The sequence below is a fragment of the Melopsittacus undulatus genome, chromosome 11 (assembly GCF_012275295.1).
Source record: "Melopsittacus undulatus isolate bMelUnd1 chromosome 11, bMelUnd1.mat.Z, whole genome shotgun sequence".
NCBI lineage: Eukaryota > Metazoa > Chordata > Aves > Psittaciformes > Psittaculidae > Melopsittacus > Melopsittacus undulatus.
Genome location: NC_047537.1, coordinates 20,520,040 through 20,541,685, shown reverse-complemented (window position 1 = coordinate 20,541,685; position 21,646 = coordinate 20,520,040). Strand labels below are relative to the sequence as shown.

General features: G+C 44.9%; 2 protein-coding genes across 2 annotated transcripts; one reads left to right on the top strand and one right to left on the bottom strand.

Moving 5' to 3' along the window:
* The first annotated feature begins 1,618 nt into the window (after nucleotides 1-1,618).
* On the top strand, nucleotides 1,619-11,204 carry TRIM25 (tripartite motif containing 25). The gene is made up of 8 exons (XM_031046375.2): nucleotides 1,619-2,254; nucleotides 3,269-3,364; nucleotides 3,824-4,057; nucleotides 4,513-4,684; nucleotides 5,317-5,397; nucleotides 6,504-6,530; nucleotides 6,888-6,983; nucleotides 7,662-11,204. Exons 1-8 carry the CDS (start codon nucleotides 1,676-1,678, stop codon nucleotides 8,192-8,194), a joined length of 1,818 nt encoding a protein of 605 aa, XP_030902235.2. The 5' UTR covers nucleotides 1,619-1,675; the 3' UTR covers nucleotides 8,195-11,204.
* Nucleotides 11,205-16,378: 5,174 nt separating this feature from the next.
* LOC101870155 (meteorin-like protein) lies at nucleotides 16,379-21,027 on the bottom strand. Its single transcript, XM_034067818.1, is given in 4 exon segments — nucleotides 16,379-16,695; nucleotides 19,097-19,156; nucleotides 19,743-20,147; nucleotides 20,950-21,027. Coding segments are annotated over 3 exon segments (711 nt in total). The 5' UTR covers nucleotides 20,077-20,147; nucleotides 20,950-21,027.
* Nucleotides 21,028-21,646: the final 619 nt, after the last annotated feature.

Below are 21,646 nucleotides of genomic sequence, written 5' to 3'. Positions count from 1 at the left end.
TAAGCATTGGGTTTTAGACCGCAGGAACGGTTGAGCTTACTCAGAACACAGCTTCAAGCCCCCTTTAACAATGGAGAAAAATTGCTCATCTGAGCTCTAAACACCTCATGTTCTGATCCAGAAGCAAAAAGCTACCACTGTCAGGGTGTGTATTTACCCTTTACATTTGCATACCTTTGTCTGCTTCAGTAGGCACGAGGTGAGTGCTGCAGAAAATGAGCCTTTGGAAGAGGACAGCGATGAAGCCCAGGAAGAAGAGCTTTGTTCACCTACAGAAGAATAACAATTGTAAATGTTAACAGCTGCTCTTTGGTCACGTCTTTGGTAACATGCTTCTTGGGAGTACTGTCCTCTGCAGTCACTGTCAGCCACCACCTTGCACCCTTGGGTGTTCTCATCTCCTCTGACAGCAGTTACAGGGTCCTGAGCTGCATATCCCAACAGTGCTGTAACTACATGGAGCTGCACCCATCTAAACTGGCCATCCTCCTGCAGATCACACACCAACCCTTGGACTCTGCCTCCCCTCTGTTAACCCCAGCTCCAATTGTCTCCTGTTGCCCCATGACTAAGCTATGATTCAGAGTCCAGGACACCAACCCCTCTACAGTTCACCCTGAATGAGGATTATCAGCCTGGAGCACATTACTGATATAGGTAGAAGTCAGTGTTATCTGTATAATGTAGGTTTACAGTAACTGTTCAGATTTAATTTAGTCCTCTAAACTAAGTGGCTAGGTATTTCTTTCAAAGCACTACTTATAATGGACAAACCACAAATGCCCCTTTCAAGTGCTTTATAAGACTCCTGAACATTTTTTGAAGTCTCTGAGAGCTAATGCCAATGTAGAACCCCCACAACTGCCTGCTAATACCTTCTTTACGACATTAACAGGAACATCAGCAGTTCTCCACAAGGTGTCTTTTGGCCACTGGAAATGTAGTTAAGAGCAGATGGCTTTCTCCCATGCAGACCACCAGACTCTGCTTAAATTCTTGGAGTAGAGGGCTCACAGGCTTTGTGCCAGGCTGCTCCATGTCCTTTATTGGCAAGTGTGGAAGGCATTGAAAAAGTCCCTGCGACATCAGAGATTAGGACAGATGAGGGAGCGTTGAGGAGGTCATTGGAAGAATTTGGAGTCAGGTTAGTTAAGACAGGAGTCTTAATATAAGACTTATTCTTAAGTCTTATTCTTAAGAATAGCACACATGGCTATTCAGCATCCAGTGCTCCTGCTAGAAACAGCAATTATTCAACAGTTAGACTGAGGGGAAAAGAGAAACATTGAGCCAGTACCCTCTGTTTAGATGGCTTCCACGCTGACAGTGCATTGACCTGCGTGCTTTACAAACAACAGCTTATCTGCTCTTCCCCAGCCCGGTGCTCGCAGGAATGCAGCCGGGGCTGGCGGCAGCTCGGCCTGAGCACGGTGGCCGTCGGGGTCACACGTGGCGGTGGTAAACGAGGCCGCAGCCGCGGGGCCGTAGTGAAGGGGCCCCGAGGACTGAAGGGAGGGGAGGGAACTCTCCGTCACCGTCCGTCGGGCGGCGGGGTCCTCGGCGGCGGCTGGGGCAGGCCCGGGGCTGCCGTCCCTCCCATCGGGGCGGGGACGGGCACGTAGATATCGGGAAAGCTCCTGGCGAAGTTTCGACTGTGGTTGCTGCAGCCGCTGCGATGGCGGTGTCGGGATTGTCAGTGCTGGAGGAGGAACTGACCTGCTCCATCTGCCTCAGTCTCTTCAGCAGCCCCGTGACCGTGCCTTGCGGGCACAACTTCTGTGCCTCCTGCCTGCAGCGCTCCTGGGCCGGGGTGACGGAGAACTTCACCTGCCCGCAGTGCAGAGCTACCTTCATGGACCGCCCGCAGCTGCAGAAGAACACGGTGCTGTGCCGGGTGGTGCAGCAGCTCCAGGGCGGCACCGGGGCCGAGGAAGAGGAGGAGGAGGAGGGAAAGGAGGAAGAGGGTCCTGTGCTCTGCGACACCTGCCTGCAGGCACCAGCCTTCCGGACCTGCCTCACCTGCACCGCGTCCTTCTGCGAAGAGCACCTGCGGCCGCATCAAGAGAGCCGGGCCTTCCGCGACCACCAGCTCTGCCCGCCCCTGCGCGACCTGCAGCAGCGCAAGTGCCCGCAGCACAACAAGCTCTTTGAGTTCTTCTGCAGCCAGCACGGCATCTGCATCTGCTCCCTCTGCCTCCTCGGGCACAAGCTGTGCAGCATCAGTCCCCTGGAGCTGGCCAAAGCCAACGCCGAGGTGAGCGGTGAGGGCAGCTGGCTCCTTCCGAGGCTCTGGGAGAGGGACCAGAGGGGAGCTCTGGTCCCCAAGGGCCTGGTGGAGCCCTGGGTGCTGGTCATGGGCTCTAGTATGCAGGGGTGAGGCTGGACCAAGACTTGGACTGTAAATCTCAGTCTGGCCTTGGCAAACTGTTATCAGCCCTCCAATGCGTGCTACAGCATATCTGCAGTCATTCCTTGTGTGTGCCTCCTCTCTCCAGATAGTGCTCTGAGGATCTGAGAAAGCGCTGTCGCAGAGTTGAGGGCCAGTTTCTGTTTTGGGCTGGGCTGTGGTGAGGCCACCTCTGTGGGTTCCCCCCCAACTCTGAGCCTCTCTGCTTGCTGCATGGGGGTCACTGGCCTTACTGTGTATATTCTTAAGAAACAAAGAATTACAAAAGTAGCCGAGGGAGAGCTCTAGTATAGGAATAATATCATCCTAGATAAAAGCCAGGGGGAGGTTCTCCATGGAGTGAAAGGGCAGGAAACATGACCTTCCTGTCTTAGAGTGCAGCTAAAAATCAGAGGGTAGATGAGTAAAACACACCTGAAAAGTTTACATGGCCAACCTCCCAGCTGTTCAGCAAGCATGTATCCTGCTTGTTCTCAGAAATCCTGATTTGGCTTAGCAGCATCTTGAACTGAAGAAGTCCACCCTGAGAGCTAATATGAAGTATATTCTTAGCACTGAAAACTGCTGTGCTGGTGAAAGCACTCGGTCCTTGTTTAGTGAGTCAACAGCGTCCATCTTGCTGCTGGGAGAGGTGGAGCTGTGGGGAGGGTATGGGCTCCACAAGCCACACTTACTTGGGAGAGTGCTTTTGCATCCCCTAAGGTTTACGGAGCAGTAGGTTTTAAACCAACAGTACTAAAATGCTTACAAAGGTGATTTAAAACTTCCTGCAGAAATCATTCTTACCCCAGTAAGCATGACCTGACAGAGCAGACACAGCAATTGGTTCTCTGAAATAGTTCCTGATTTCTTCTGTTGCAGGCAGCACTGAAGAAGAGGCTCACCGAGCTGCATAATCAGAATGAAAAAGCTGCTCGGGCAATGAACACTTTGAGAATGAACCAAGGCCAAGCTGCTGTAAGTGGGTAACTGTTCAAAATGCTGTCAGGTTGCTTGGCACACACTGGCAACCGCATGTCATTCATGCTTGTACTCTTGGGACAATGGCTGTAGTACTGAGATTGCATTGGCAGGAGAAGGTGTTACTGGGAAGGAACAGAAAGGGGGGTTCTGGCAGAACCAGGCAGCTCCATAGGAGAGCACAGCAAAGCTGCATCCTGATGCTGTTAACCACTCGATGGCACAGCCTGGCCACTGCCCCATGGCTGGGATCTGGAGACCCAGAATTCTCCTAATTTCTTGGGAGTAAAGGAGCTTGCTTTCTAAACTACATAGAAACATACAGGTTTTTTATTGCCTGTTTCAAGTAACTGAAGCCTACGTGTTCCTCAGACTTTCCTGTAGTAGCAGTAAGCAGTACCTTGTCCACAAACTGTGCTTTTGAAACCAGTGTCTGTCTGTTTTTGTCTGCTCCAGGAGACAATTTCCAAAAAGAAGGATTTGATCCTAAGTGAGTTTTCAGAAATTAAAGCTTTAATTGAAGAAAGAGAAATTCAGATCTTGAAAGTAATTGCAGATGAAGAAAACAGAGTTTCGAGTAAGTTTGAATATATTTACGGCATTCTGGGAAGTAAGAAGAATGAAATACAGTCTCTCTCTGATCAGATTGAGATGGCACTGACCGAAGTTGATGACCTTCTGTTTTTGAAGGTAATATGTCTTTAAATATGAATCCAATCCTTCATGTTTCTAGAATGCAGAATAACAGAACCCTGCTGTGGTAGTCCTGCTCTCCAGAACAGCTACAAACAGTAATGCAGCCGTGTGCCAGAACCTGCTATAAACCGATGTACTGAGAAGTACACAAATACTGATGGAGAGCTGAAATGGTGTCTGGCAGCTTCCCCCAATTCAGCCACCACCTCTGCTGCAAGATGAGTGAGAGCTCAACCCCATGAGCTGTTGCAGCTCTGTGCTGTGACACTGGTAGCTCTTTCAGGTATCAGTTAAGAATCAATACATGTGGTTGCTGCTGAAATTTTGCCATGGGTCGTGTCTGGCTGTAGCCTTTGCTCCTTTGAGATGAATGCGCAACCTTGCCCCATTTAAACTAACTTGATTGTATTTTCCTATGTCTGCATGAGATTTACCATTTGTCATTTCAGAGAGCAACAGCACTACAAAGAACATTAATAAAAGATGCTTTTGTTCCTCCGGTTGAAATAGACCAAAGCATGATACATTCCTCTTACCAGTCTGCTATTGACCTTAAAGACACTGTGAAACTTTCAGTGACACCATCTGAGGAGAAAAATGTGGAAGATACTGCATCACTGGGTAAAGTGGCATTTTTTGCCTTGGTTTTGAGCTGAAATGAGGGATGTTCCTCCTCCAATCTAAATAGAACTAAAAAAAACCCACAGAACCCTTAAAAAAAACCCACCCAAAACCCAGTGCAGCAAATACAGTTGGGTAAGATAAAGCATGTCTTCCAAATTCTGTGGTCCTCCATTTGCACACAAAACTACTACAGTCTGGGCTAAACTAGGAGAAAAAATGTGCCAGTGTCTCTTCACTTTCATCTATAAGCTGATGAGTATTGTGGTACTCTGCCTTTCTGGCATAGCTTAGCCTTTATTCCTTATGATAACTTATGCTTCTATTACATAGCAGGGTTGGATGAAGTTAGGATGTGGATTTGAGGGGAGAGATAAAACACAGTGATAAGATGGTGGTTACCTAACTGTAAAGATGCTGATTGTGTAAGTGTAGAACAAAGCCCTACTTACCTGGTTAAACAAATGGATCTTTTGGACTGGGACGTGGGTGTTTTCTATGCAGCCTCCATCTCTGTCAAGCATCACTTAAGTTCTATGCACGTAACTGAAAAATAAGATTGAAAAATGTCTTTGCTAATGCCTTACTGTTCTTGGCAATACAAACCATAATGTGAAATCTCACTATTGCAGCAGGAGGAGTAACACCTGGAAAAACTAAAGTGCCTCCTGCGGCTCCTCGAAACAAAAACGTAAAAAAGGCTCCAGGACCACGTAAGTACTAAAGAACATCATCCCCTCCTATCTGTGGCTTTTCCATCAGATAACCATTCAGGGAGTTACCCAAGAGTTGTTTGCTTTTGTGGTGAGGCAGTGATAATATGTAGTGAGCACTTTGTCAGGAGAAAGGGAGGGTGTTTGGGCTGATACTGTGAGCTGTAAAGCACAAGCTGCACGGATAAAATGGTGCATTACCCTTGGTGCATGCCGGTGGTGGTGGTCGGTGTGGGCTGTAAAGCTGAGCTGAGCCTCCCCAGCCTCTGGTTCTGGCAGGGTATTTTTCATTTGTACTAAACATCTGTTGGCTTTTTTGATGGATTTTTGTGTACTGAATCCTGCTTATGAGCTGCTCATGGTCTGGTTTTTAACTTTCCTCCTGTCACAAGAGCATACCCACAAAGAGAAAATCCCTCAGCAGACTCAAGCCACTTTGCAAGGGGAGGCAGATACCAGTAAGTGGTATTACTCAGCCTTACTCAGACGTCTTACTGGTTATATCTTGCCTATGGTCTAAGGCTGGTCTTCATGACAGGTTATACCGGGGCCTTCCAGGGTTGTTTTGTCCAGATACTGATATTAATGTGGCACTCAGCCTGTTTGGAAGGTACTCCATACTCTGTTTTTGAAATAAACCCAAATGTTAAGAAACTAGTTCTGTTACTTCCACTGAGCTCCTGACACATGGTTCTTCTTGTTCACAAGTCCTGGGTGTGGAGCACTCAGTAGGGTCTGTTGGGGATGCTGCAGTTGAATGGATGCGTAGCTCTTGTTGTTGCATTAGAAGTTCTGTGGCAAAAATTAAAGGAAAAGTCTATGTGCCTCATGAACAGATTTACTACTACTTACCCTAACAGATTACATCCTGAAGCTGAAGCTCCTTCCAGGCTTATAACCCTGTGATGTAGGAAGCAGATAGTAGGTTGTGCTTTACGAGTATCATTCCAGTATGGGAAAAATGGCTTCAACATGCTGGACTGTCAGCTTTATCTGCTGCTGCAGCTTCACAAGAGCCATGATGATGGTGTTACAGCAGGCATAGTCTATCAGTGGCTTCTCAGTCTCAGTAGAACTCACAGTTCACTTTTTTTTCCCCCCTACAGAGGAGAAAAAGAAACCTGCTAAAGCTGGTGAGTCCAAACCTTGAGCACACTCTAATTTCCATTGACTGCTCTTACCATGGTAAGCAGATGGTCACTAGTATTGGTGTATTCAGCAAAAGTTCATCTCTTGCTCTGAGAAGTCTCTTACTAGCTGCTGTGAGAGAGATCAAGCACTGAAAGAGGTTGCCTAGATAACGGGGAGTTTTCAAAGCTTGACAAGGGATTGAGCAACCTGAGCTAATACTGAAGTTAATGCTCTGTGGAGCAGGCAGCTAAACCAGATAACCTCTAGAGGCCCACTCCAGCTGAGTGTGCCTGGGATGGTGTGTTAAACATGCAGGGTTTCTTCCCAACACCAAACTCTCTTCTCTTCTGTTGGCACAGCACCAGCCACGGGAACACCAACTGCTGCAGCTGCCACCCCAGTTAAAGAGCTTCTTGACATCTTCCTGAAGAAATCCAGAGAGGAGCTTTTGCAGTGTAAGACACCCAATGTTATGCTACTTAAAGATGAGCTTTCTGCACCCACTGCACTGGTGTTATGTGCCCTCTGTAGTTACCTAACAAAAGCACTTCTGAGGGCTTTTGGTTAGCTTAGGAGGTTATCAACTGGCTGTTACAAATGAAGGAAATCTGGGGAGGAAAAGGGAGCAGGAGGTTTCTAAGTGGTTCTTTTGCCAGGTGAATCAATTTTATCTTCAGTATTCATGTATCTTTACAAAGGTAAATTAAGTTTTATCAGTAATGGTTTCCCCTAGAATGACTGCATTAGGGTGGCCTAGAAACACAAGGTAACGCACTGGATTTTCCTTTGAAATGAAATTCAGGCGTTCATGTGAGCCCATGGTGGCTTGCTTAAGCTACTGTACCTCTCACTGCCAGATCAGCAATCCCCTTCTTCTGCCACCATGCTGCTGGGTGGCGAAGGAATCCCATGGAGATGCAGGATGAAAGAAAACTTGCTCTCCATTTGCCTGCTTTCTAACACAGGTATGCAGCTGATCCCGGCAGCTATTACTGTGTACCTAAGAGCTGCCTGCACTGTGGAGGAGAGCAGAGCAGGGAGATAAACACACATAGAAACAAGTGCCTAGGCAGGACAGTATAAATAAGAATGTTTTGCTCTTCAGTACCTTCACCTGATTCATGCCATTGCAGATGCTGCTAACGTCACGCTGGATTACAACACGGCTCATAACAAAGTGATTCTGTCTGACAGACACACCAAGATGTCTGTCTCAGACACCCCCATGAAGTATAACCAGCTCCCTCAGCGCTTCACTGATTGTTACCAAGTGCTGGGGTTCCAGTCCTTCAAGAGAGGCATCCACTACTGGGAAGTGGAAATGCAACAGAACAACTTCTGTGGCATTGGCATCTGCTATGGCAGCATGGAGCGGCACGGGCCGGAGAGCCGCTTGGGCCGGAACAGCCGTTCTTGGTGTATTGAGTGGTTTAATAACAAAATATCATCCTGGCACAATGATGTTGAAAAGTGCTTACCCAACACAAAGGCTACCAAGATTGGTGTGCTGCTCCACTGTGAGGCAGGGTTTGTGATTTTCTTCGCTGTGGGGGAGAAGCATAACTTGATCTATAAATACAAAACCGAGTTTACTGAAGCCCTGTACCCTGCCTTCTGGTTATTTTCCAGTGGCACTGTTCTGACTCTCTGTCAACTGAAAGAGTAAGGTTTTGTATCTTAATTAAGTTTGCCTAAGTACTTCCATGCAGATAATCAGGCCTGTAGCAGCTCTTTGTGTATCTCAGTCTAGGAAATGAAAATTATTAGCTCTTTTAAGCAGTTTGGGGAATCTGCTGATTCTTTGGTTTAAATTGCTGAAGTAGTTAGATAGTGATATAGTAAAATGATGATAGTAAAAAGTGGGATGAAAGGTTCTGCAAATACCTTGATTGTCCTTCTAAAAAGATATGAATTGTTGTTAAGTGTCTTCAGTAGCTGCTGTGGCTTCTGTAGTTTGTTGTAAAGGATGCCCAGAATTAATTTTCAGATCTAAATGTGTTTCACAGGTAGCAACAACCCCTTTGAGAAAGAAACAGGAAGAATTCCTTGACAAATTCAGGTTCCAAGCGTTGAGGTAGATCTCAGTGTCGCCTTTTTCCCTATCCTCAGACTGTTACCCATAGTCAGGATTTGCAATACACATGTTCTTGGTGTGTGAATCCATGAGATGGTGCAGGCTGAGCTGTTAAAAGAAGTAAGTTAAGGTTTTATGACACTAAGTTGTAAAATCTCATCAGAATGGAAATGCAGACATTCTAGAGTTGACAGGGAAGAAATGGTGTCAGAATCACCAGGAAGTACCATCAACATCACCTTGGAGACTGAGAATATGCCAGAGAATCTTCAGGAAGACATCCTGCAGAGCAGTAGCCTGTGCCCTGTGATAATGCAGTTTGTGGGATGAAGCATTCTGTCTCGTATTCTGAACAAGCACATGCTTCAGATTTTCACTGAAGGCTCTTCAGTTCTGGGTTTTTTCTGTGTGCTGAGGAGTTCAGGGAGTGCATTTTTGGCTTGCACAGGGAGCACAAATGTGCTGTTCACTTAAAGCAGGGTCTCCTGTGTGTCTTTCCTCTTTGTAAGGTGGGATATTCTCTGCTGGTGTATTTTTAGTTGTTCGCGTGGTAGAAACTGGATTTTCTACGTGTTACTGGGACTCTGATTTGAGGAGTCTCAAAACAGTGTGCACAGTACCTAGAAAATGCTGTTTCTTCTCTGCATGAAGCCTGTTGGCAGACAAGTGGGTCTCCTAAAACATACAGGAAATTAGAACAAAGGAGAATACCCATTCATTCCCACTGGGATGGATTTTTAGCTCTCCTGGTGTTCCTTGCTTTGGGTTATGGTATGTCCTCAGAAGTCCTTACCATGTACAGAAGAATCTGCACTTCTTACAACTTTAAGACAATCAGTAGGCAAACAAGGTATTTGGATCTCATAGTTATTGGGCCTGTATCTTATTGATGCCTCTGGACTTACTATACTAGCTCTTATTTCTTGCCATAGCCCATGAAGAACAGGGAGGCTCACAGAAGGTATTCCTGGACTCTGATTTGTAAAACTTCCCTTTATGGGACTTGGTGAAATAGAACAGAAAGCTACTGCTGGCAGTTTGGAAGGGACTTGTTAGGAAGCTCAGAAGAACCCCTGTCAATTTCACATTAGCCAAAGTACTTTAGAGAGGGACTTGCAGGAATTCAGGCTTGGGGTCTCTATTTTTACTTGGTTTGTAAACTCTTAGTACTTTGTCAAGGATAGCAGGAATCTGATGAGATGCTTCCTTTTGCCTGTCCTTCCTTTGGCCAGAATAGGATATGGAACTGGTGATGGACCTAAAAGTGCCAGGGCTGTCTTTGGAGTAGTTGTACTAACTCAAGGGTCTCAGCTTTTCAAAGCACACCCAGCACTAAAACAAAGCAGAACACTTCAGAAGGTGTGGGAGGAGGATGTGCACTGACATGAGCCAGCAATGAATGCAAAACCTTTTTCCCTGAACTTCCAGTTTTTCAGCAGTGAGGGACAAGAGCAGTTTCCTCTGAGAAATCCTGTCCCTTGAGCTGCTTGGCTGTGGCACAGGGCTGCAGATCCCTCAGCAGGGTGCTGGAAGAGCACTCTGTCCCCTTGGCCATGAGGAAAAATGTGCTCTGATGGTTTCTGCAGTGGAGAAAGTCCACATTCCTGTTGCTTGCTTCTTGACTTTAAAGGGGTGTTAATGATAAACTCTAAGTCTATGAGCCTTTTTAGCCATAGTCTGGAGTGATAACTCCAGCAAAGTTAAGAGCAGCTTTTATTCTGCCATGCTGGACAAGGTGGGATTCTTTAAATGTGGTCTTGGTGTATGACCAACAGCACATAACACACAAGGGGTTTTGGATTACCACAGGCAGTGAACCAAGCCTGATGCTATATTCCTGATGCTCCTTGTTTTCTCTTGTGCTGTGAATGACTGGAAATGATGGAACAAGGTTCTGTTGATTTGGAATTAAATGAGAAATGAATAACTGAATCGCTGCACTCCTGAAAACTTACTTTGGTTAGCTTTGGATATCTTGGATATATGGAAACATGGGGGTGATTAACATTAGAAACATTAGCTACAGCATGATAAATAATGACTAGTTCAAAAGCCTCTTCAGCACAAGTGAAGTGTTGTTACTCTGCTAGTAACTATGTAAGCTGTACTGGTTTTAAACAAGATATAGATTCAAGCATATATTTTAATTATACTCCTGTCAGTCTAGAAAAAAAAACTAATCCTGGTATTAATGAAGCCATGAGATTTATAATGATTTGCATATTAACATACAAGCTAGAGTAAATGGAGAAATGCTTGCCCACAAAATAGTGATCTGTTTAAATTTAATCTTTTCTTCAATGAAACACAACAGCAATGTACTGCAGTATAGAAAATTAGATGCTTATGCAATTATAGACCTGTTGATTGTACTGATATATCAGCTATGTACTTCATAGATATACATATATACTTCAGTAAGTATACTATATGTTAGTTCACGTAGATGTGTCAGCTAGACATCCTTGTCAGGGCCACAGAGTTTATGCCATCTGTTCTATGACTGTGCCTGTAACTGTTTTAGAAGCTGACTGTTGATCTTTTTAGCTCTAACATGAATTAATAGTTGTACTCTGAATTCAATAAATACTCATGGTAAACCTTAACTCTAAATGTTTTGTTCTGTGCTCAGAACTGAAGGAAGCAGTAAGGAAGGCAGAAATAAAGATGCTACAGTGTACAAATAACAGGGGTTTTACTGCATAACTCACTGAATTATATGAGAACTGGGGAAGAGAATGCTGCTTAGGCCGTGGTATACTCTGGAGTTCCCAGAGTCAGGCAACCATATTGTTTGACCAGCATGGCAGGTAGCATGAAAACTAGGGGGAAGAAAAAATAGTCTTCATCTTTACTAATTCCATGTCTAAGAGGTCAATTAGACCTGTCAGAGTTTGACCTCAGTCTCCAAAGAAAGACAAACAAGTATTTTGAGTCTGCATAAACCTGGCTGTGACCACAGCCTAAGTCTTGGGCAGGTCCTGAAACACAGAGAGGTCAGCATGCTCATCACTCACACAGGGTCTGTTTTCTTACTTGCTAATGCAATTTCCTCTTGATTTTCACAGCAGAAGGAACAACAGAGCTGGACTCCAAATCATACTCTCTAGGAATGCATGTGAAAATATTTATCAGGATGTTTCCTAAGACTCGTTTCTCTTCCTAACTTAAAACCGTATTTGTCTAGAGTTTAACAGATGCTGTTTCTATACCCAGTTCTCAAACTCCTTCCCATTTCTTCCCCCCTTCCCGACTGCCTCCCAGTTGAGGGGCTGCAACTTCTCAAATAATATGTCAGTTAAAAACATGTCACGATGTGGTCATTGTATATCCCCTATTCAACGTCCATGTCATTTAGGCTTTCATTGGCAGCTATTTTGTGCCATTAAGAAGTTCAAGACAGCAATTTGTGAATCTTGCTCAGCCAAGTAGAACTGTGAAAATAAGAAGTTATTTCAAAAGTCAATTAATGTTGGTCTGTCAGAGTGCTCCTCATTCAGGTTTTTTTGCAGGCCTTGTCATGGGTTCACATCTGTCAGCCCAGTGTTTCCCAGGCTGCTATCGGATGCTGTTACATTGAAAATAATGGGTTTATTCACACCATTTACTGGACTCTGTGTGGCAGACACATTTGTATATCATTTTACAGTGTAACAATTCAATTTATATAAAATATAGGCAATTATGTGAGTCCAGCTAAAGCACTGAGGGAGGGTGGGAGGAACCACCATTAAAATAATAAAAGCTAATTAAAAGGGACAGATAATTTACGTGAAACTACTCTTGATCCTAAATTAGTTCAACAGGACGTTAAGGAGGTGAGTCAGTTGCATTATGTCTGTGTCCATATTAAACTCCTCAATGTTTTTCAATGTAAGAAAAGAATGTGTCCTCTTTACAGCACCTCCATTCCATTTTAAAAATAAAGTAGGTCTTGGAAGAGGAAGAAAGTGGGGTTTTGCTTTAGGGTTAGGTTTTCCCCCCAGCTCGTATCTTGAGACAAAATGATAATTGTTAAATATGAATGTGTAAGTTATAGGAGCACAAATTACATTTCTCTACATGATCACTGCAGATCACTCAAACCAAAACTCATCACTCTGAAATGAAGAAAAGCATTTAGAAAAACTGTAAGTATTGTGAACTCTGATTTCCCAGGAGTATTTTGGAAGTTTTGCTAAATTTCAACAGAGTGAGATCAAGACCATTAAAAAGGGAGAAAAGACAGACTCTTGGTCAAGGGCAAAGAAAAAACTATTCCTCTTCCCATATTAAGCATACAAACCTCAGTGCAGAATGAGCTCTCAGGAGAGGTGTTACCACATGTGCTCCCTCACTGATAGCAGAAGGTATGAGATACATGAGTCAGGGGGAAGGCTCAGCGTGAGCCCCCAGTTTCAAGACTTTGGCTCATTGTTCCTGTGCCTTCCCACTAGAACCCTCAAAGTCTCTGAAAGCCACAACTTTGCCATTTTGTACTGGAACAGAAAATTTATTGTCCTATTTGGTTGTACAAACAAGGTTCTTATCCTTTTGCCTGAGACAAAAGTTGAGCTTACATTGCAGTGAAAAATACTGAAACATTTACCTTAAAAATAATACCAGGATTAGAGAAAGGGAGTGAATGAATCAAACCTCCAACAGAGGGAATAACCCTGTATTCATGTAACTAATTTCCTCCAGAATGGTGTGTTGAAATTCAGAGCATTAGAAACAGCATAGAAAAAGCAAAGTAGACACAAGGGAAAGACCAGCTGCATTCAAAAGGGGCCAAATTCACTCTGCCATAGGCAGGGGAAAACTCATTAAAATCAGTCAAGAAGACTTAGCCTGTAGTGTCCATTCACAAGCCTTTACTTCACGGTGTTGGTCCAGTCAGTCAAAGTCTTATTAGAGATTCTTGTTGTTCTTTTGTCTTTCAATGAGTGGGGAAAAGTTCTGTCCCTCTTTGGATTTTCTGATGGGCACATTAGGCACAAGTCCAACAGAACGAATGATTAAGTGCATAAGGAGCCCTGCTGCTTTATGAAACGTTACAGATCAGAAGGATTATGGAAAAGGTTTCATCTCCTTCCTGGAAGAGGGTGAAAGACTGAAGCTGGCAGTGCCAGAGGGGAAAGTGTTCAACATGCTTTCCTCAGTTAAGATAATTAATTGGGTTAAACTCAACCACAGTAAAGAAAGAAGATCACTTGTTTGCTTGCAGTTGTTCACAAAAGTGTTTTGACTAAAACTTAGGTCCCCCCTGCCCCATACTAGGCCTGGTTCCATCTTGAAGTCAGTACTAATGAAAGCTGTCACACAAATTCCACCAAGAACTCCTCTTCCTGCCTCAACTCTCTGTACATCAAACACTGATGCTGCCCTGCCCTAACCACAGCTCCTTGCTGTGGCAACGGCTGTCCACCTTGTCACACTGACAAAGTCACTGAAATTACAGTGTATGACCTGATCTTCTGTTACTCTTCAACCCCTCTACTGCTCTTGCACTGATTAAAGTTTTCAGCCTTATCCCAACAGAAACACTGACCACTTTGCCCCAGTTGACTCATGTTTGTATCTAAACATCCTCAGTCCTGATGTTGCAAGATTTGCACGAAATGTAAATAACAGTCACATGGCACTCAAAGTTAACACTGACTTTAGCACAGCAGGACTTGTTTTGAATGTGGGCACTCTATAGATTACATATTTTCACCAGAGAAGTCAGAATATTTCTGACTTAAACAATTTTATTTCTTAAACAAATGAAAACAAAAAGATTTTCTCCAGAAAAGCTTTTTACCCAACCACTTGGAGAAATTCAGGTATCTCAACTCTATGCCATACAGGGAGATTGCACTCAACTATAATTAATATATCCAACATCCAAGATCTCTAATAAGCTCCTCACTGTTCTCATTGATTGCAAGGATTTCAGGTTGCACAGTGCAAGGCTGACAAGGCCACCAAGCTGCGGATTAAATCACCAGATCACATATGGGTTTAAGTATGTTGTTTCACTTCACACTGGGTTGTTTTAGTTTTTCAACCATACTTTCACAAAACTACTTGTTTGTTCTAAAAAGAACACATTATTTAAAATGGATGATGCTCTATGAAAGCAAGTATCAACTGTGACATTAATGCTGTGAGAAGTGGCTATAGCCTCTATGAAAGACAAAACCCCACACAAGTCTGACACATACAAATATACAAATCAGGAAGAAATTCAGTACCTCTGATCCATGCCAAAATAATATATTTTATCTAATATTTAGAGTGTAAATACCAACCAAAAAAGAGTAAACCATTTAAAAACCTCAAGTGTAGCATTGATTTCCAGCTCTCAAAATCGAATATTCAGATATCAACACTTCTCAATGGCCAGTTTGCTTGGATTTTTCCTGATGTGCACTAATCACCACCTAGAATTAGTTGTGGGGCCTGCACTAGGAATACCCAGTATTACATTCTCATACAGACAACACTAAAACCAAAACTGATTATTTCAATGCACTTCCCAAAGACCTTTTCTCATCTGGCAGTGGTACTGTAACCTTAAATCTCAAACTAACAATAGTGTGCGTGCCTTTAACATAGTAGAATAAACCAAAACATTCTAACTTACTAACATGCAGAGAGAAAGGAATGTTCAGCTGATGGGGGAAGGAACATTATGAGACTGATAACAACTAAGAAGACAGTAGATAAGACCAAGGATGCCAGCCTTCAAGACAGCACAGTGGCACCCAGTGTGGAGTGAGACTGGAACAAAACAGAAGCAAAGACATACCAACTACTAACTCAGGACTAGGACCTTGCAAGTGTGAGCAAGCACTGAGGTCATTCAGTAAACGCAGTGAGGAAGACTATCGATGACCACCAAAGGCCCGCACTTGGCAAGAAAGCACATATGTAATTAGGATGCAAATACTACAATTAGTTCCTGGGAAAAGCTATGAATATGCATGAGGATGCTAAATATATGTAGCTGCTGTTGGCAACTATCAGGCACGCTCACCTTTTTGAAGTGATTTGCATTTGTGCCCAGGTACTGCAGTAAAGAATGCTGCTTTCTGAAACTCTACATTGAATCTTAGAGAGTTTCTCCAACTGACTTTTACAGTAACAGTACAGTTTTAGTGTTCCCATTGGCTAAAGTGCAGTATCCCTCACTGGCCTGTTTGCATGGAGCAAAATCAGATGCTGTCAACTGTGCAGGACTCAACAGGGTGCTGCAGAATTACTTCAGCTGTGACTGGGCCCCAGAGGGTTGGTTAATCTCTGCTAATCCACAGCAGCCAAAAAACCTGGCAAACCTGCCAACTGCCTGAAGATTTAGTAACTATGGCTAAGACTAGAGATAGCATTCATTAAAAAGTAAAACCAAAAGAAAAGAACCATTCAGAAAGTAAATCAAGTAGATACAGGGGAAAAGAGAAAAAAAAAGCTAGAGCAAAAGCACACAGCATGTACATGGAGCAAAAGATACTGAGAGAAGTTTATACCACTGAGCACAGGCTGCTTTCTAACCACAACAAAAGACAGCCTTTTCAAAATTCAGAGTTACTTTGTGATGCCAAGAAGATGCAAAGAAGAAACTAATGCAACTAATGAAAATGTGGACTAAAACTCAAAGCTTACAGAGCTCACAGAGCCATTATCTTCAGGAGATTCTCCAGGCCCCAGTTTTGGTGAAATTGTTAGCTTTAGTCCTTGGGTTTAGTCTACTTCAGACTCAGTATCAAAAACTGGGCTGAAATCTCTGAAGTCTCAACTCCAGTGTCACTCCCTTCAGTTGAGCTGGAACTCACATGGGTTGGCTCCTTTTTCCCTTGCAGCCCAGTAAATGAACATGAAATCTTTAAACCGAGGAGCACAGCCCAGCCAAGCTTCACCAAAGTGTTCATTTCCAGTGAAAAGGAAATCTCCACCTCCCTTCTTCACCTTGCATTGCAGCAGGGTCTGGATAGGGCCTCACTATTCACCACTTGCTTCATCCTGCTGGAAAATCCTGTTTTTCTGCCTGTAGACTTTGTGGACGGTGACATCAACCTGTGACATGTGGTTCTCTGAATCGTAGGAAACATTTTGGATAGATCCTTTCACCACTAGATGTGAAGAAGACAGGAGTTGGTTATGGAGCAGCAGGTAAGTAGTTCAGGTACTAGGAGCTCACTGAATGAACCAGCTGGAGAGACAGGTTTGCTGTGCAGTTTGTACACCTACCACCTAAAGGTGGATGTATTTCTGAGCTTACATTGCATCCTTTACACAGAGAATCCTTACACAAACAGGCCAGGTGCTTGGAAGCATGATCTGTGACTACTCAAATCATCTATCTGAGGAAGAAGCATGGAACTTGCTTGGTAATGCAGAGTAGCAGTAAAGGATGAAAAAGCACATAAAAAAGGTCAGCTCAGGGATCTGTTTTATTCAGTCTATGTTTCAAGACAATGCCTGTCACAGGCTACCTCCTTCCTGTCTCCAGGGGACTCTGAAGCTTTTCCTTTGACAGCAGTAGCACAGGGTGATCCCAGAGCTTGTTCAACATTTTTCATTTAAAGGTTTGGCACTTTTTCCCCTCCCTCAAATGTCATCCATCCACCAAAAGACACTTTAGGAGATGACTGACAACATGCAGAACTCTTACAGCAACTTTATTTGAAGCCTTATTTTAAAATCACACATCACACATGTACCTCCCAGAATTATCTTGGGAATGAAAGCTTAACAAGCCATAGTCTTCCTGACTGAAAGCATCCTTTGCATCAGCCGCATGGAGAGTGAAACATCCCATCTGACAGATGTTTGCTGTCCTGAAGCCATCTCTCTCATTCTCATCACCCCTTTTTTCACAGCAATCAATTCTTCTACTAACTGAATTAATTTCAATGCCTTATCCAGAAAGGCTCAGAAATATGCCACCATTTGAGCCAAGAGCTTTTGAGCAAATAAAAGTTAACAATGCAATGGGAACATCACCACACTTCTGCTTCACAGCTCTTTTATTCAGGTACAGAGGAGTCAATAACCCAAGAGACAAAAAAGGTTATTTCTGGAGTTCCTGAGAACGTCCTCATTTAACCCAATTTCCAAGGGAATCCAGAATTTTGTGTAACAGATGTCTTTGCTCTCTCTCTCCCTCTTTGTGTGATCAGCTTTAATCAGATGCAGTCAAGTTTATTGACAAGCCATAATGGCCTTGTTCCTGGTGCTCCATGTTGCTCCTGCACTGCTCAGGGCCTAGTGACTGTAGATCCCCATCTTATGAATAATTATAAAGCTCCTATTCACTCTCAGTGTCATTTACACTTTCATTAGCAGCTATTTTCTCTAATCAAAAAAGTTGATGATAGCGATTTGTGAGCACAGGGCAAGGAAGTCAGGCCATAAATAGAACTGGTTCAAAGGGCTATTTCTTCTACTCTGTTGGTGCTGTAAATGTAAGTGCCCCCCATTGTGTGCCTGGGCCTCCACATCTGTCAGTCTCTGGTCTTTCAGGCAGTGCAGAGGGAGTGCAGCTTGCATGGGAGCTGACAACTTCATCAAGAAGCAGCAATGTGCTGGATTGCATCAATTCATTTAGAAGAGGAAGAAAAACTGCCACCTGAGGAGCACTCTACAGAAGCATGCTCTGCACTCTGTGTTTGTATTAGCACCATGATGTCAGCATTTGATTTTATCAGTAGCCTTCAAGTATGGCAACCTCTAGTAGGAAAGCAAGAATTTGTGTGTTTTTTTTTAAACACTGAATAAGTGTAAATACAGTTCATAGTTTTATTTATGTAGATACATTTACAGCACTATAATTGTGGCCATGTGGAGACACAGCTCTACAGCTTTAGCTATTGGATATAATCAAAGAGGTACAAATTTTCATGTGCAAAGCTATGGGAACATAATGAGCAAACCATGATCAAAAGAAAAAATTATATTGCATTATTAAGCAAAGAAAATGTAAAAAGCTTTTAATGTCCCATCAAATCACTACCTTATTATGGACTATTAACTGCTTTGTTTTGTCATAAGGCCTAAAATCTAACCAGTATATCACTGAAGGAAGTTTAAACCACCTGAAATCCTTAGCTAAATTACAAACAATTCACTACCCCTGTAGAAGAACTAGGAAATACATAAATTGTGAGGAAAGAGAGAGGGCATATTCATTATTGGGGGATGAAGGGAATAAAAAGGAACATACCAAGCACATAGAACGTATGCGTGTCCAAACAAATGTAACTTTGCTCTATGTGAGAGCCAGCAGCACACCTGTAAATTACTTTCAGTTTTGTTTTAGAACACAATCTTTCTGCCTGTAGGAAATGAGGATCTTGAAACAAAGCTTGTTCCATCTGGGTTTCATTTCCCCCCCATTCACACTAGTGAAAGCTAGTGATCTTTCTCAGATCATAGAGCATTGTCATGATGTTATCTTAAGAAAAGAAGCAAATAAATCCAAATAATCAATGCATAATTAAAGAGAGAAAAACTTTCACTTGTTCAGCTTACCAAAGTCACTGCTGCAAATGGCCATGAGAAGTTCCACGTTGTCACAAGGACGGCACATACCTAGAAAAAAACAACAGTTGGTTACTGGTAATACTATACTCTGTCTCACTGCTGAAGGACTGGTGCATTACAAGAGGAAATAGGGCAGAACTACCTGGTTTGAGAGCATTATGATCAGCTGCAAACCAAAATTCTTGTTATGCAATATAAATAAAGGATTATGTTGGTGTAAGATTAGGAAAGAAAGGTAAATGAAGTTCCAAGCAATTTAGATGACTAATCCCCTTTCCAAGAGATCATTTTAAGTTCCAGTGACCATCTTGAGGCCTTGATGAATTTAAATCCCTTCTGAAAATGGTATTTAGGCTCCCTACTTCTACTCAGGTGTTCACACTGATGGTACTTCCATGATCACATCCAGGACCCAGCTGGTTGTTAACAGTGTTTCTGTTTACATTGCAGCATTCCCTCCCATGCCTACAGAATGCCCTCACAGTGGAAATCAGAAGGACCTCCCTTGCAGTAACAAACCCCTCATCCCAAAACACCTCCTTTCACCAGCACCACATAGGCAAGGTGAATGGATACTGGATGCCACCTTGGATCTGCCCCAGCACCATCACCCTGAGGCTGGCCCTGCTCTTACCTTTGACCAGTGCCATCTGTTTTAAGCTGGGGCTCGCAGTGCTCTGGTTGCTCAGCAGCTCATACTGGAAGCTGTCCATCCGACGGCTGATGTCCCTCTGCAGGCTGGCCTGCAGGAAGAGGGCCACCCGTTGTGGCTTGTGGGCACTGAAGCAAGACACGTGGTGGGGTTGAGCCCCTTCTGCCTCGCTCACCACCAGATGCAGCTGCCCAGCACATTCCACATAGATGCTGGCACCCTGGAAGTCACTGGCAGGCTTGATGCAGACAGTGATGTGGTGGGCACTGGAGAGGTTGGGCTCCAGGACAACACGCAGGGCTCGTGTGGGGTACATCCACTCCAGGGAACCCGCAGTGCAGATGAACCTGCTCCACTGCACAGGAACGGGGCTCCCAGCTCAAACCGCTGCCAAGACAACACCAGGAGTCCATCACCAGCCATAGGCACAACCACCCTGATGGCTGCCGGAGCCACAGCTGCTGCTCCCAGCTCTGATGACCTAAACCTCCTCCAGCTGGGCTGCAGGGCACTGAGGGGCTGTGCTCACACTCGGTGCTGCACCAGGCTGTGTGGAAAAGGAGCCTCAGTCCCTTCTGCCTGCAAATCCATGCCTGGATCCATCCAAATCCAGGGATGACAGAGGGCAGCTTCTCTCTGCCAAATAGCAACGAACTTCCTTATGTGACAGCACTGTCCTGCACAGAGCTCCTCACGGTCCTACCTGCAGGTGTATGGGGCTGAGAGCCCCCACCTGCAGCAGGGGCTGCACAGTGAGCACTGATATTACCTCTGGAAAAATGATTTAAAACCCTGTGTTTCTAAATTATTTTTAACGTTTTCAGTCAGAATTCATCAAGAAAACGTTTCTAATGAAAGCCGGTGGGGCTGCCCCTGCTCCTCAGCTCTCACTCACGATGGCGGAGTACCCCTGCGCTCAGGAAAGTTACTTTTGCTCATTGACGAAGATTAAATCTACTAAAAGGCAAAATGCAGAACGCAGAGAAAAGGGAGATCCTCACAGCTAAACCTCTGGTGCTTTCTGTCGAAGGAAACCCTCTGGCGAGGCGGAGCTGCCCCCGCCCTCCCCTGCTGCAACCGGCTGCTCCCTCAGGGCAGGCGGGACCGCCCGAAGATGGAGCCTCCGGCCGCGGTGGAAGGCTCAGGTCCGGTGCCCGCCGCCATTGCCGTTCCCTCCGCTCCCCCCTACCTGCCCCTCCAGCTGCAGCGCTCGGCTCGGCTCGGCCCGGCCCGGTCGCTGCCCGCCGGCCGCCAGCAGCAGCAGCCGCAGGGCGATGAGGGCGCTGGGACCCCGCCATGGCCGGGCTATAAGCGCCTGAGGGGAGAGGAGGGGATGGGACGGACACACGGACACCCGTGGGGAGGGGGAGGCCTGGCCCCCGCCCGCCTCCATCACAGGCCCAAGCAGCCCCCCTTGGCCTCCACAAAGCGATTCAAAGCGGGTCCTCACGGCAGTTGATGGTGTCGACACCGTCAAAGCCAACGCTGAATGACTGATGGAGACTCCATAGTTTAACTCTTGCTGGCACGATGACCTCTCAGGGGTCTGCGCACAAATTACCACGCTAAAAGCCTACCAATAATGACATTCCTATATGCATTGCTCTCTCCGTATTTCCACAGGGACACAGGGAGCTGCTCGCTGCCAGGTCAGAGCCAGAGAGGCTCCGTGCAGCAGCTCCCCAGCATGGAATCGGGATTTCACGGCCGGCCGGGACAATGGCACTGGGAGCTGCCGGGACACATGCCGGGACCCATGCGACATTGTTCCATGAGCACCGGGATGCTCCGGACATTGTTACCGTGTGGTTAGCAGCGGGTTCTCACATTGCCCACAGATGCACAAGGGAAGGGATGGGAAGCGGTTCCCCCATTGCTTTTCTACA

Coding starts and splice junctions, on each gene's coding strand:
- TRIM25 (XM_031046375.2), top strand. CDS start 1,676: ATGGCGGTGTCGGGATTGTCAGTGCTGGAGGAGGAACTGACCTGCTCC. Junction 2,255..3,268: donor TGGCCAAAGCCAACGCCGAG/GTGAGCGGTGAG, acceptor CTTCTGTTGCAG/GCAGCACTGAAGAAGAGGCT. Junction 4,685..5,316: donor GGAAGATACTGCATCACTGG/GTAAAGTGGCAT, acceptor TCACTATTGCAG/CAGGAGGAGTAACACCTGGA.